Consider the following 16,800-nt stretch of genomic DNA (forward strand, 5'->3'; position numbering starts at 1 on the left):
CTCGACTTCAAATACATGCTATTCCAGCACTTCAATAATTAAAGGTTCTGAAACTAGAAGAAACTTACCTGAAAAGGAAGCTCTCGACGCGAGGATTCCGGATATATAATTTGTTCCAAGTTTGGACAATGTTTCGAGGTTGATTCGTACAAAAGAACTCGATTTCTTCTTTTCTCTTTCGACGTTTGACGCTTCAGAAAACTTAAAATGGCAAGGAAACTCATTCTTATCACTTTAAATAATGTGCAATAGTTGTATCGGCGCTGGGGCGGTCAAGTTTGGGCGCACCAGCGCGCCCACTACTGCCGGAACACCATTTGGCTTGGTCTCGCGCTGGGGCGCGCAAACTGTTGCGCCCTAGCGCGACTTGTTCTGTCCGAAACGCTATTTTAGGCTTCGAATTTGCAAAAGTAGTCAACATGAAAGTTGTAGCTCTATGTCTTAGCTTTCATTTGCCACCAACCTCACTCAATTTGGATATCGGATCTGAGAGTTATGCTCATTCTCCCAAAATGTGTCAGTGCAGAAACTGCTACGCACACGATACACTTCGGGATGCTTTTTCTCCTATTTCCAAATGGATTTAGACAAAACTCAAAACATGAAAGTTTTAGTACAATGTATTAGCTTTCCAATGAAAGTGGCTTCACTTCATTTGGACTAATACTCAGTTAATTATGCTAAAAACCGTAACATGTGTCACTTTTTTGTCACGGTTCAGCACACATTTCCAACACAAATCAATTTCTAATATAATCTTTCATTATCACAACCTATTTTCTCACTTTCAATGTCATGATATACATCATATACATAATCACATGACAATTTCATGAATTATCGATAATCGACATAGGATTTAAGATAATACGATACACGGTCCTTACATTTCTCCCCCACTTAAAAGATTTCGTCCTCGAAATCTCAAGTGTCCATATATACATAACATTGGAAAACATATAGTACATTACAAGTTATAGTACATATCAAAACTGAAATCAGTAAATGGATCATTATACATTGAATACAATGGAACAGATGGAAGAGAATCAAACAAGTGTGGATATGATTCTCGCATATTGCTCTCCTATTCCCACGTTGATTCTTCAACACCATGTCGTGTCCATTGTACTTGAACTAAAGGAATCGATTTGTTACGTAATATCTTCTCCTTTCGATCCATAATACGAATAGGTTGCTCAACATAAGAAAGAGATGGATCGAGTTCAACCTCATCAGGTTGAAGCACATGTGATGGATCTGGTTCATACTTTCTCAACATAGAAACATGAAATACATCGTGAATGGCAGATAAATATGGTGGCAATGCCAGTCGATAGGCAAGATCCCCAACTCGATCAAAGATCTCATATGGACCAACATATCGAGATGATAACTTCCCTCGCATGCCAAATCGAACAGTGCCTCTAAAGGGAGATATTTTCAAAAACACTTTATCACCTTTCTGGAATTCTAAGGGTCGTCTTCGTTTATTCTCATAACTCGTTTGACGATCCTGAGCAGCTTTTATTCGTTGTCGAATCAACTGAACTTTATCATTCATTTCATGTATCATTTCAGGTCCAGTCATCTGTCTCTCACCAATTTCATCCCAGAATAACGGTGATCTACATCGTCTCCCGTATAGGAATTCAAACAGTGCCATACCAATACTCGTTTGGAAGCTATTATTATAAGAAAATTCTACCAATGGTAAGGCATCTTGTCATCCCATTCTGAAATCCATCACTATCGCACGTAACATATCCTCTAACGTTTGAATTGTACGCTCAGTCTGGCCATCAGTTTGAGGATGATAAGCAGTACTCATAACCAAACGCGTACCCATAGCTTCTTGGAAACTACCCCAGAATTTAGAATCAAACCTGGGATCACGATCAGATACAATTGAGACTGGCACACCGTGCAGTCTCACAATATTCTCGATTTATAAACGAGCCATTCTCTTATAAGGATAAGTCCGCTCATATGGAATAAAATGTGCAGATTTCGAAAGTCGATCAATAATAACCCAAATAGCATCACAGCCCTTGGGCGAACGAGGTAAATGAGTCACAAAATCTATAGCAATATGTTTCCAATTCCATTTTGGGATTTCGAGACTATGGAGTAATCCTCCAGGTTTCATTCTCTCGGCTTTCACTTGCTGGCAGACAAGACATTTCGAAATAAATTTAGCAATGTCCTTCTTCATACGTCTCCACCAGAATTGAGGTCTCAATGTCAAATACATCTTTCGGCCTCCAGAGTGAATACTGTATTTACTACAATGTGCTTCACGAAGAAGGGAAGAATTCAAATCAGAATTATCAGGAACTACCAGCCGACCATTAAGTTGTAAAGAACCATCAGAAGAAATCTGAAATCCAAACTAATGTCCAGCAGATACAAGTTCTTTCGAATTTCGGATCTGAGCATCGCTTCGTTGGGCCTTTCGTATTTTTGATATCAAATTCGGCTCAATTTGCAATGCTGAGACAGTGACAGAATTCCAATTCGAGTGAAAAGTCCAGCCAGAAGTACATATATCCTCGTGTACTTTGGCGACATTGATAGAAGCTAAAACAGAATCATGAACTTTACGGCTAAGGGCATCCGCAGTAACATTTACCGATCCAGGGTGATACTGAATCTCACAAACAAAATCTTTCAGGAGATCCATCCACCTGCGTTGCCTCATATTCAAATCAGATTGAGAAAAGAGATATTTCAGAATCTTATGATCTGAATAGATAACAAACTTCTCTCCATACAAGTAATGGCGCCAAATCTTCAGTGCAAACACAATGGCAGTCAATTCAAGATCATGAACAGGATAATGAGTTTCATGATTTTTCAATTGACGAGACGCATAAGCAACCACTTTGCCATGTTGCATCAAAACATAGCCCAAACCTTTACCAGACGCATGTGTACACACCACAAATCCTCCGGTACCTGAAGGAATAGTTAGCACAGGTGTTGTGGTCAATCTCATCTTCAATTCAAGAAAACTAGCTTCACATTCATCTGACCAAATGAATCGCTGATTGTTCTGTGTCAGTTGAGTAATAGGTTTAGCTATTTTCGAAAATCCTTCAATAAAGCGACGATAATATCCAGCTAAACCCATGAAGCTAGGGATCTCAGGAACATTCGTAGGTCTCGGCCAATTCAATACAGCTTCAACCTTAGCAGGATCAACAGATATGCCATGTCTCGAAATGATGTGGCCCAAAAATACCACTTTGTCCATCCAGAATTCACATTTGGACAATTTAGCATATAAATGGCTATTACGAAGAGTTTGAAGTACCAGTCTCAGATGTTCAACATGCTCCTTTTTTTTATTTCGAATATACAAGAATATCATCGATAAATACAATAACGAATCAGTCAAGATAATCTCGAAAGACACGATTCATTAGATCCATAAATACGGCAGGAGCATTAGTGAGACCAAAAGGCATAACCAAGAACTCATAGTGGCCACACCTGGTACGAAAAGCAGTTTTAGGCACATCTTCATCTCGAACTCGTACTTGATGATACCCAGAACGAAGATCGATCTTAGAGTAAACAGAAGTACCCTGAAGCTGATCAAATAAATCATCAATACGAGGAAGTGGGTACTTGTTTTGCACAGTAGCCAGATTCAATTGCCTATAATCGATACACATTCGCATAGTACCATCTTTATTTCGAACAAATAAAACTGGCACTCCCCAAGGTGATATACTCGGTCGAGTATATACCTTATCGAGAAGTTTCTGTAATTGTTCTTTCAATTCTTTCAATTCCAGAGGTGCCATGCGATAAAGAGCTTTCGAAACAGGCGCAGTTCCCGGTACAAGATCAATACTAAACTCAACTTCTCGATGAGGAGGAAAATCAGGAATCTCATCGGGAAATACATCCGGGAATTCTTTCGCAACAGGAATCTCAGATAAAGAAGGCTCCTTCTTAGAGATATCAATAGCGTAGATAAGATAAACCTCATCCCCGCTAAACAAAAGTCGAGACATTTCCAAAAAAGATACCAAAGGAATTTTAGCTTGGGAACCCTTGCCATAAAAATTTCACTTGGGTCCATCAACAGGTCGAAATCGAACCACTCCATGAAAACAATCAATAGCAGCTCGATTTTTCGTCAAGATATCCATGCCAACAATACAATCAAAGTCGTGCAATGGGAGAACAATCATATCCAGAAATATCACATTGTCCTCATTTATCAATACACAATTATGCACAACTTGTTCAGACAAAATAATCTTTCCTGCTGGCGTAGCTATTGATAGTGTATCATACAATGGGGTACACATAATATCATGTGATGCAACAAATGCATGAGATATGAATGAGTGAGATGCTACTGTATCTAATAAAACACGTGCAGGATAATCGCAAAGCATGCAAATACCTGCAATCACACCACCAGGAGCTTCTTTCGCCTGATCCTCGGTCATAGCATACACTCGAACTTGAGGAGGGACTTGAGCAGTCTGACCACCCGGTCCTCGATATCGTGGAATATTTGACTGCTGGAAAGAGGGAACAGGAACAGTAGGACTCATCATACTTAGGCCACCTCTAAAGCCTGGCTGGGTTTGGGAAGAAGTCGTACCCCTGTTCGGACATACTCGAGAGAAATGGTCTTCCTGTCCACATTGATAACAAGTACCAAACATATCTCGACACTGCTCGATAGTATGTTTGCCTCCACAATGACTACAATAAGGAGCAGTCACAGGACTCCCTCGCTGGGATCCACTCGAACTCGAAGAAGATAAAGAAGCAGAACCAATCTTCTTGAACTTCTTACCTCTTGGACGCAAAGTAGGCTGCTGAGCTGACACTGGAGGTGAAGGAGTATACTGAGGACCTCCTCGCCTTAGTCCAGCTTCGGCCGCCTTTTCTCGTTCAACTGCCTCTGTGTAGCTCGTAGGCAATCCTGAAATGACAAAAGTATATATAGCAGGATGCAATCCATTAACAAACCTGTTATATTTCACTTTTGCATTCGCAGCTACGTGAGGTGCATAATTCAACAGAGTCGAAAACTTCGAAGCATATTCTGCAACAGTCATCGTTCCCTGCTTCAGACTATTGAATTCATTCTCTTGGGCAGTATAATAGGAAGGAGGAGAATATTGCTCCAAAAAATGGGCCTTGAAGACATCTCACGTGACTTCAATCCCGGCTTCTTTCAGTCAAATCTCAGCTGCTTCCCACCAAGATTTTGCTCGGTCTTTCAAATGATAAAGGGCAAGCTTCATTCGGCGAGCCTTGGAATATTCAACGATATTAAACAAGTGCTCGATATCTTTCAACCAGACCTCTGCTCTTTCTGCACTCTCAGTGCCAAAGAACTTTGGTGATTTCAAATCCTGGAATTGAGCCATCACTAAATCCATGGACAATCCTTCAAATTGTCCAACTATCCTCTCAGTACTGCTACTCGCAGTTTCATTCGTGGGATCCATCTACAAATCAGAGGATCAATATCACAAATCAATATCGATTTCACATCATCATCATCTCATATCATCAATCTCATCAATAACTTACTCAAACTAAATCAAGTAGGAGCAAGTAATACAAATAAATCAAACACATACGCACAATTCATTTGTGCATATTCACGTGTACACAAGACTCAATCGAGCATTCCCAGCTATGCTCTGATACCACTCTGTGTGGGGCCCTTAACTCCTAATCGTTATTACAACACAATCTGATTAGGATTAATTAATTACAGCGGAAAACGAGTTTAAATTTTCTTTACGATGAGCCCAAAACATCTTATTTGAATACTAAAAATAGTATTTCATTTCACATCATAAAACACGCCCACACGTAATCAAGACCAACTACAAACAAACAACTCATATCCTCGGGACATGTCCCGGTATATAGATACATATACATATATACTGGGAAACAAAGCATAAAACCTCAACTCAACAGTGACTCCCTCCAGAAGCACCTTCTCTGGTCTCCTGATATCCTGGAGTACCTGCCATTGCCACACACAAAGACAACAACAGCCCCCTTTGGGGGTGAGAAAAGCTCCGTATGGAACAACCATCATATATACAACAGATATCTACACGATGATATATGATATGCAATGCATGTATGTCGTGGAGGTATCAGGTCAAATGTCCATCCACTCAGCACATGTCAGAATCAAACGAATCGCTATCAAATCAATGCTCGAGCTGGCACACCGGCCTCAATCAGGGATACTCGTATGATAGCGTCGACAAAGCGCCATCAAATCCCAAATCTCAATCATTCAACGGGACCACTAATGAATATTCTTTAAGGGTCATATAATACCAAACATAGCATCGTGTTCACAAACCCCATAATTAAATCATATCATATCAGGGTATCCAAGGATCATAGCTCAACGTGCATGTCATGTATCGATGTATGCATCAAACGATGTGTGTTAACAAAATATTTATTTTATACATCGATATTCCAATCACAATGTCATGTATGGCACATCAAGTCATCACATAAGGCATATAGACACATATTCTCAATCAAATCAATCAAACATATATCATATGATACAGATATCCGTCGTATGTTACCCGGTCGCAACATACCTCAATTCTTCGTTCCAGTCGATGTAGCTTGAAGATATCGGTATAATAATTTATCTACATCAATAACATATTCATTTCAATCAATAACATCATTCAAAATCAACAATATAAGTTTCAGATATATTTTGAATTTGTTCCAAGTTTGGACAACGTTTCGAGGTTGATTCGTACAAAAGAACTCGATTTCTTCTTTTCTCTTTCGACGTTTGACGCTTCAGAAAACTTAAAATGGCAAGGAAACTCATTCTTATCACTTTAAATAATGTGCAACAGCTGTATCGGCGCTGGGGCGGTCAAGTTTGGGCGCACCAGGGCGCCCACTACTGCCGGAACACCATTTGGCTTGGTCTCGCGCTGGGGCGCGCAAACTGTTGCGCCCTAGCGCGACTTGTTCTGTCCGAAACGCTATTTTAGGCTTCGAATTTGCAAAAGTGGTCAACATGAAAGTTGTAGCTCTATGTCATAGCTTTCATTTGCCACCAACCTCACTCAATTTGGATATCGGATGTGAGAGTTATGCTCATTCTCCCAAAATGTGTCATTTCAAAAACTGCAACGCACACGATACACTTCGGGATGCTTTTTCTCCTATTTTCAAATGGATTTGGACAAAACTCAAAACATGAAAGTTTTAGTACAATGTATTAGCTTTCCAATGAAACTGGCCTCACTTCATTTGGACTAATACTCAGTTAATTATGCTAAAAACCGTAACATGTGTCACTTTTCTGTCACGGTTCAGCACACGTTTCCAACACAAATCAATGTCTAATATAATCTTTCATTATCACAACCTATTTTCTCACTTTCATTGTCATGATATACATCATATACATAATCACATGACAATTTCATGAATTTTCGATAATCAACATAGGATTTACGATAATACGATACACGGTCCTTACATAACTTGTCCATGTACAATTAATTACATTATGTGAGCCTACAAAATAATTCCAACAATCTCCCACTTGGGCCATATAAGTTATCCGGATATTGTACATGCAAAAATTGGATTGAGCTCTTGTTATCTAACCCAAAATATTCCTTAACAATCTGATCTATAAATTATACCAATATCGAACCAAAGCAGTCATCGCTACATTTAAAATCACTAGACCCTTCAATGATCACAATATTAGTATAATCAATAACATAGATCAAGTATGGATGTGTAGCATGGAAATACATAAATGTGATCTCAGAATAAAACATTTATTTCCAACTGGTCCTCCTAATGACTCAAAGAGTCCAATAACAGACTTTCAACCAAATGCTAAACCGCAATGAAAGGCATCACTTTATTTCAGAGTAATTCAAATAAACCTTAGTCTGTACAGAAACTTAAATCATGTCAAATGAGTCAATGCTAAAACCGAATACAAACTCCCACTGTACAGGCATATCGACTATATGGACAACATCAATGTGTGTCACATGCCCAAAAGATCTTGGGTGGCCAACCCATGACAACTGCATTCGCAGTTATAGAGTTTGCAATAACATGCTCAATTGACACATAATCACTCTGAATTATTTTCTTCCAATTGGAAACTTCATGTCAATATATTTTGACTTTGACAAGTTTCAGTTGTTCTTTAAGTATAATATAACGGCTTTATTATCACAATTGATCATCACCGGTGATAAAATTCCGCAACTTTATTCGAATTCCAAATATCCAACTATTTCCAAATGTCAGATTTCCAATGTGAGCATAAAATCCTTAGTTCACTTTATGTACCGCATAACCCGATTAATAATCCAATGTCGGGTTTCTTAAATATATGTCCAACATTCTAATGATGTTCACAATATCTAAACAATGTTCTCTATAAATCCGAATGAGATTACCACCTGATAAAATGTATACCACCATATATGTAGACATAAACATCAATATATTATTCTCAATGTTGACTTTCCCATTTACTCACTCCCACTAAAGTCAACATACGAAATTAATTTGCATTTAATTTCAAAATTTCATACATGCATAATGTCAATGTCATTTAAAATATTGATGTTCAATTTATCAAACTTATCAATCAAAGAACTCATATCAAACATATTGAATTTCGAAAAAATGAAAATACCACATAGATAAAGGAAAAACTTGATTTGTCTAAACATAAAACTAAAATCAAATTTCGTTTTTCAAATTCAAATATCAGAAAACAAAAAACTCAGTTCCTAAATAAAGCTTTAAAAAAAACACACCAACAGTTTTATTTTCTTTTTCTATAATATGTATCTTTCAGCATCAGTTGGCAATCGGCTCCTTAGGCAACCCTTTCGTTGCACGCTAATTGACGTAATTGGGACAATCCTTCTTCACATGCCCATCAGTTTTTTGCAAAAGAAACAAGTGATCATTTTATCTTGTTTCTGTTGCTCCATATGATAAGAAGTCCCAGAGTTTCCCTTCTTATTGCTCCATTTCCTTTTCTTATTGATGCAATTACCTTGATATTTAGATGTCAAGTTAGCACTTTCAATCATATCTTGTTTCAATCTCTCCTCCCCCTGAACGCACTGCGCAATAAGCTCATTCAAAGTCCACTTTTCCTTCTGGGTATTATAACTTATTTTGAATTGATTAAATTGCGCAGGCAGAGAGATCAAAACTAAATGCACGACTATGTCTTCCGACAATTCAAACTTGAATGCTTTTAGTCGAGTCACAAGATTTGACATTTCCATTATGTACTCCCTTATGTTTCCTTTCTCTTTGTACCGCATTGAGACAAGTTTATTCAGAATAGTACTTGTCTCGACCTTTTCGTTTGCAGCGAAACGATCTGCTATTTGAGTAAGGAACTTTTTGGCATCATTTTCTTCAGGAATTGAACCCCTTATAGTATCTGGAATGGAATGTTTCATAATCATTAGACTCATGTGATTTGATCGCTCCCACTTTTCCAAAGAACCCTTTTGATCAGCAGTTCCTGAACTGGTCAAAAGTGCGGGGCGATCTTCTCTTAGCGCATAGTCCAAATCCATGCAGCCGAGCACTATCATAACACGCTCTTTCCATTTCTTGAAGTTTGAGCCATTAAGCACTGTAATGTTGTTCAGATTGGCAGATATAGAAGATGCTATACCAAAATAGAACAAAAAACTCACAATAAAATATAGTCCATGCATATATTTAAATTAAATAAATAACAAGATATAAGCATGCTGGTGGTGGGCCCATAAAAAAGTACCTAGTACAATATTGATATTTAGTCTTTGAACAAAAATAAAAATTTGTAAGTGATACACTCAAACATCATGGTTATTAAATATTGATAATAAATCCAGCCAACAATATGCCTTTCTTTGGACCGACAATTGCATGCATGGATAAATCCGAAATTATCACATATTTAGTACCACATATTGTGCTAAAATTTGGCCAGAAAATGACCTTCCTTTGGGCCGATCATTTTTTGCATAAATTTAACACAATTTAATATCATATAATGTGTCTACAATCTGGCAAGAAAATAATATTCCTTTTAGCCGATTAATTTCTGCATAGTTTTGACACTCTTTAAGACAACATAATTATGTGCTTATAATCTGGCCAAAACATAACCTTCCTTTGGGCCGATTATTTTCTGCATAGATATAAACACATTTTTTTTACTTATTATGTCTGCAATCTGGCCAAAAAATATTCTTCCTTTGGGCCGACTATTTTTCGCATAGATATAAATGTACTTGAAAAAGATATATTGAATCTAAAATCTGGCCAGAAAATAATCTTTCTTTGGGCCGATTATTTTCCGCATAGATCTAGATACACTTTAAAATCATCTATTGTGTTTGGAATTTGGCCAAAAAATAGTCTTCCTTTGGACCGGCTATTTTTCGCATAAATTGAAACACAATTTATTTTAAACTTGAACAATATCTACATATCTCAAAAAATCACTTTATTAACATGTAATTGAAATTTAACCAAATTTGAGATACAAGATATCAACTTAACTTAAAATTTTCACAAGAAAATTTAATTTATCTTAATTGGGCCAAATAAAGCATATAGACCAAATATTCAAGAAATAAAATATTTGCACCTCAAAATTATTTATTCACAAATATTTTATCGAAATAAACAAAGACGATAAAAGAATGAATAATTCCATTTTAATTTTATTTCATGCAATTAAATTTTGTAATGGTCGAATTTAATTTTCACAAATCAGAATTGCGAAAACCAAAATTTAATAAAAGATTAAAATTCTGGATTTCAAAATTTGGACAACCAAACAAGGCCTTAAATTCAACCCAAAAATCAATCCCAAAATCCAAACCCTAACCCTAAACGCGTAAATCGGCGCCGCCACCTCCTCCGGCAATACCACTCGGCGGCGACCGTTACCAGAAGTCGCCTTACCACGGACGACCACCACCCTACCAACTCCGACCAAAAATCTACCATAAATCGATCGGAATCTTCCAAAAACGGATGGAATTCGGGCGGCCAAAGATTTTCCATGATTCAGTCGCAAAATTCGATCACTTCGCGGCAGTTTTCGATCGATAGATTATACCAATATGGGCGCCAGGATACGAGCAAGAAAACGTCCAAACAATAGCCGCCGGAAAACGGTCGATTGGCCCAAAATCCGTCGGCTCTATTCCAGATTCGAAAAATCGAATTTCCGATTTTTTTTTCGAAAATTAATCTGAATTTTGGATGTAAAATTTGAAAAATACTAGATCCAAAGAACATGAATTTATACAGACCCAAAATTCATAAATTTTTTTTTTCATTTAAAAAAAAACGGATCTGAATCCAAAAATTTATAGACAAGAAAATCTTCTCAAATCTGGGAATAAAACATAATTTTCTGTTTTGATTCATCAATAAAAAAATTCTCAGAATTCAACATGAACGTAGCTCTGATACCACTTGTTGGAGATTTAATAAAATAAATATATAAATCATGTGATTAAATCCATATATCACAACACGCCAGTAATTCATGTTGAATTATTAGAAAATATAAATAACAGTAAACACGTACCAGAATCCATTGATTGATATAGTGTCAGGGTTATGGATCTTCCAAGACAACAGAGAATCGACCACCTTATTCTTGCCTTTGATGGGAGAAGGAGAGAGATCTAGAATACGTGTGCCGTATGTATTCTGTGTTATTTTTTTTTTGTGCCTTGGGGACCATAACCTTCTATAATCTTAGCAGTCTTCAACCCATCATAAAAGACCTAATTGGGCTGGGTTTCTACACATAAGGTGGACCATACCAATTTATTTAATACTTTGGAAACCCATAATTAATTAGATCACTTTATTGGGCCCTTTATTAGATAACTTGTCCATGTAAAATTAATTAAATTATGCGAACCCACGAAATAATTCCAACATGACGTAGCTGATGATAACGTTTAAAATTCTGTTCGACGTAATCCAGAACCATGAAAAAGATATTTCCCATAAGATGTGTTACATCCGTTGGATTATCGACTATTCATAAGTTGTGCGCTCACACCAAAAATTATCACTACACGGGATTTAATTCATCCTATAGGAGCTGTCCTTGTCTAGGCATTGACGTTTGAAAATTCGAAGAATCATTCCTAAAATACATAAATTTTAGTAATTTGAGATTGATCAAAACTTATCTTGGATAACTATATTATATTACAAGAAAGATTAACTGATCGCAAATGCTAACTCTCCCAAACCCAATTATCTTGCAATGTTTTAGGAAAAACATTTTCAAAACCATTTTAACATTTTTATTCAAAAAATAAAAATAAAAATAAAAATAAAAAGCTTAGAATTTTAGTTTACAAATAAATAATACTAATATTATTTATTTTAATTAACTTAAAATGTCGAGTAGGTCTCTCGTGACACGGTCTCACGAATCTTTATATGTGAGACGGGTCAATCCTACCGATATTCACAATAAAAAGTAATACTCTTAGAATAAAAAGTAATATCCCTACCGATATTCACAATAAAAATTAATACTCTTAGCATAAAAAGTAATAATTTTTCATAGATGACCCAAATAACATATCTGTCTCACAAAATACGACCCGTGAGACCGTCTCACACAAGTTTTTGTCTAAAATGCCCCAGGTCTCGAAAATTGAGTAACCAATGTGTGGGCGGAATCCCCAGTAGGACACAACTCCGGGAAAATATTCAAGAGTAGGTCTCTTTTGAGACGATATCACGAATCTTTATCTGTGAGACGGGTTAACCCTACCGATATTCACAATAAAAAGTAATACTCTTAGCATAAAAAGTAATTTTTTTTCATGGATGATCCAAAAAAGAGATACGTCTCATAAAATACGACCCGTGAGACCGTCTCACACAAATTTTTGCCACAAATTATGAACCGAGATTTGACCTTTTATTGTGGGACTTTAATCACTTTAATTAAAGCATGGAATTTTTCCTTAATTTAATGGAAAATTGTTTGGATGGTAATTTTTTGACTTGTTGTGATGGAATATATTTAATTGAATTCCAAATCTGTACTATATAAAGTCAAACAATTTTTATAGTAATTGTGTTAGAGTTTGAATACATTTAAAATTAGTGTGGTTTGATATACGTCCCTCAAATCATTCTCTAAATCAAATTTTTTTCTTGAAATAAAATTTATTAATCTAAACATAATGTTTATAGATTTTTTATTCGGATTTAGGTGAAAACTCGACTACATATACATACATACAAAGATATATATATATATATATATATATATATATATGTTTTGTTATGCTATCAACGATAAAGAGTAGGTCTCTTGTGAGACGGTCTCACGAATCTTTATCTGTGAGATGGGTCAAACTTACCGATATTCACAATAAAAAGTAATACTCTTAGCATAAAAAGTAATATTTTTTCATGGATTACCCAAATAAAAGATCCGTCTCATGAAATACGATCCGTGATACCGTCTCACATAAGTTTTTGCCCAACAATTATATCTACTTTTGTGTACATCAATGAGATCATACTCAATTTTTATATGTGATGAGTTATATCAAAATTATATTTATAATAAGTGAATATCACCATATTATAGATATAAAAATCAGCACGATTCATGGACAACCTAATATATATATATATATATATATATACACTCAATGACAAGAAAGTCCCACGGGTTCTCTTCAAAAATAGGGTCAATATCATGAGCATTTATGATGATAATTAATATTTTGATGTACATGAAAAATGTGAGTCACATCAAAATTGTATTACTTATTAATTTATTATTAAACAATATTATGATTCTGATATTATTCCTTAAATAATAAATTTTAATTTAATGTTTAAAACTCAAATCGAGTATTTATCAGTTTGTTATTATAATATTTCAAAGTACAATTACAGATAGATAGATAGATATAATTTATTATGTTTGACTTAGTTTCGAAAAAAAAATTAATTAATTAATTTAAAATTAGATCTTATGCGAAAAATATTATCTTATATATATATAATATACAGTTTTGATATGCTGCACATTTATGTGAGCATCGATGAGGTGTCACTCACCCATTGGATGCGCAACACTCACCCATTGGATGCGCAATTTTTCTATATTTCATCACATCCAATAGGTGAGTGATACTTCATCGGTGCTCACATAGGTATGCACGATAGGTGTGCAGTATATCAAAACTGTATATATATCAGTTTTGATATGTTGCACACCTACCGTGCACACCTATGTGAGCACCGATGAGGTGTCACTCACCCATTGGATGCACAATTTTTCTATATTTCATCACATCCAATAGGTGAGTGACACTTCATCGGTGCTCACATAGGTGTGCACGATAGGTGTGCAGTATACCAAAACTGTATATATATCAGTTTTGATATGCTGCACATTTACCGTGCACACCTATGTGAGCACCGATGAGGTGTCACTCACCCATTAAATGCACAATTTTTCTATATTTCATCACATCCAATAGGTGAGTGCTCTCATACGTGAGCACTATAAATAGAGCCCATTTGATAAAGTTTGATGCACACAGAAACTTTCAATGGCGGACGAAGAAGAAGACAAACAAGCTGGAGAAGTCGGAATCTGTAGCGATGTACTAGAAACCATACTATCTCATGTACCTCTGGTGTATTTGGTATCCGCCGCCGATGTCTCACGATCTTGGGGCAGTGCCGTGGACTCCTCCCTCCGCCACCACAACAAACCCAAGCCATGGCTCATCCTCCACACACAGGGCACGCGCCACCCACACGCCACCACTACGCAGGCGTACGACCCATGCTCGAAGCTCTGGATCAGAATCCGTAAGCCATCCATCAAGCATGTCGCGGCGCTCAGGTCGTCGCATTCGAGCTTACTCTACATGCTCTCTCCATCAAGATTCTCCTTCTCTTCCGACCCTTTCAACTTCACCTGGTATCACGTGGACCCACCGCTGGTGTGGCGGACGGATCCAATCGTTGCGCGGGTGGGGGAGTTTGTCGTTGTCGCCGGAGGCGCCTGCGATTTCGAGGACGACCCGCTGGCGGTCGAGATCTATAGCCTGGGGACACAGTCGTGGTGTGCGTGCGAGTCGATGCCAGGGATATTCAAAGACTCGGCGGCTTCGCAGTGGCAGTCCGTCGCTGCGACGGCGGAGAAGCTTGTCATAACGGATAACAAGTCCGGGATTACGCACTGGTTCGACCCGGAGACCAAGTCCTGGTCCGAACCCGTTGCGCTGAATCCAGGCCAACCCGTTTTCCATTTCAACATCGGATACGCCATGGAGAAATTGATCTTGGTCGGACTATGCAGAATCGAAGATGTCGAACTGGTGAAGATCTGGAGTTTCGATCCAGAGGATCTCTCGGAGTACGAAGAGATCGGAGATATGCCTCCGGAGTTCGTACACAAGCTGAGGAGCGAGAGTTTTGGACTTTCTTCGCTGAAAATCTGTGCGTCGGTGGATATCGTTTACATGTACAATCCGTCGGAGCTAAGTGAGCTTGTGGCTTGCGAGATTGTCCACGGCGGCGGGTGTCGGTGGTGGAGCGTGCCGAATTTGGTGGGGCGTGAGGAGATGATGATGAATCAGCTGGTGTTTTTGTGTTCCAAAGTTGGGATCGACGAGCTGCGCCGAGTGATGAAACGTGAGTGCAAGGAACACGACTCCGCGGCGAGTCTTTGGGCAGTCGAGGGGAAAATTTAGGGAAAAGAGAGTATGAAACGTCATTGCTCGTTTTGTTAAAAAATATTAAAAATTTCTTAAAACGATCTCACCGGGTTGTATTTTGAGATGGATCTCTTATTTGGATCGTCCATGAAAAAGTATTATTTTTTATTCTAAGAGTATTACCGTCTCACAGACAAAGATTCATGAGACCGTCTCACAAAAAACCTACTCATAGTTTAAATCATAAATTCGTAAATCGTATTCAAATTCTAACTTAACAAATTTGCTAAAAATAACAACCTCTCAAAAACCACTTAAAATCATAAAGTAGTAAAAATATCTTTAACATAATCTTAAAAATCATAAATCATAAACTAGAGCGGAAAACTAGCGTTGGTCCTCGGGTTATGTGCACCTTCAGTCCAGCAAAGTCAACCATCAAGACCTCCATTATCATTATTATCATAATAACCTGCATCAATCACACCTAGTGAGTCTAAAGACTCAGCAAACCATAATCTTGATAACAAGTAATACATATATAGATCACATGAAACAGTGAAAATAATTTTACGTAAATTAATATTTTTATAATGATGCATAAACTTAAACATAATCATTTTTCATAAATATTTTCATATTATCGTAGACTTATCCATATTCATCGTAAACATATTAGTGTTCATTTTTGTTGAAATCAGATCGTTAATTGTGACTTTCGTATTCGTACTCGTATTCGTATTGGGACGATGGATCCATCTACATGTAACCACAGTACTGGGTGGCGGGGGCATCAGGGACACTCTCATCCGTCAACTAAGCCTTGGCCTTCATATTAACATATCATCGTATTAGTCACAATTACTTCACTTCCTTCAACTTTTCGTATTTTCACCACTTATAAAAATTAAACATGCATATAACGTTTTTCTTTTAAACAAAACATACAACATGTCTTTTAATGTTATCGTTCATCATAAAATTCAATAAACATGCAAAATAATCATATTAACAT

General features: G+C 37.0%; 2 protein-coding genes across 2 annotated transcripts; one reads left to right on the forward strand and one right to left on the reverse strand.

Moving 5' to 3' along the window:
- Positions 1 to 8,960: 8,960 nt before the first annotated feature.
- On the reverse strand, positions 8,961 to 10,057 carry LOC142520355 (uncharacterized). Its single transcript, XM_075623351.1, has 2 exons — positions 10,039 to 10,057; positions 8,961 to 9,724 (listed from the first exon to the last, which is right to left on the reverse strand). Exons 1-2 carry the CDS (start codon positions 10,055 to 10,057, stop codon positions 8,961 to 8,963), a joined length of 783 nt encoding a protein of 260 aa, XP_075479466.1.
- Positions 10,058 to 14,621: 4,564 nt separating this feature from the next.
- Positions 14,622 to 15,922, forward strand: LOC142521152 (F-box/kelch-repeat protein At1g23390). The gene has a single exon (XM_075624377.1). It carries the CDS (start codon positions 14,670 to 14,672, stop codon positions 15,819 to 15,821), a length of 1,152 nt encoding a protein of 383 aa, XP_075480492.1. The 5' UTR covers positions 14,622 to 14,669; the 3' UTR covers positions 15,822 to 15,922.
- Positions 15,923 to 16,800: the final 878 nt, after the last annotated feature.

The sequence above is a fragment of the Primulina tabacum genome, chromosome 12 (assembly GCF_025594145.1).
Source record: "Primulina tabacum isolate GXHZ01 chromosome 12, ASM2559414v2, whole genome shotgun sequence".
Lineage (NCBI taxonomy): Eukaryota > Viridiplantae > Streptophyta > Magnoliopsida > Lamiales > Gesneriaceae > Primulina > Primulina tabacum.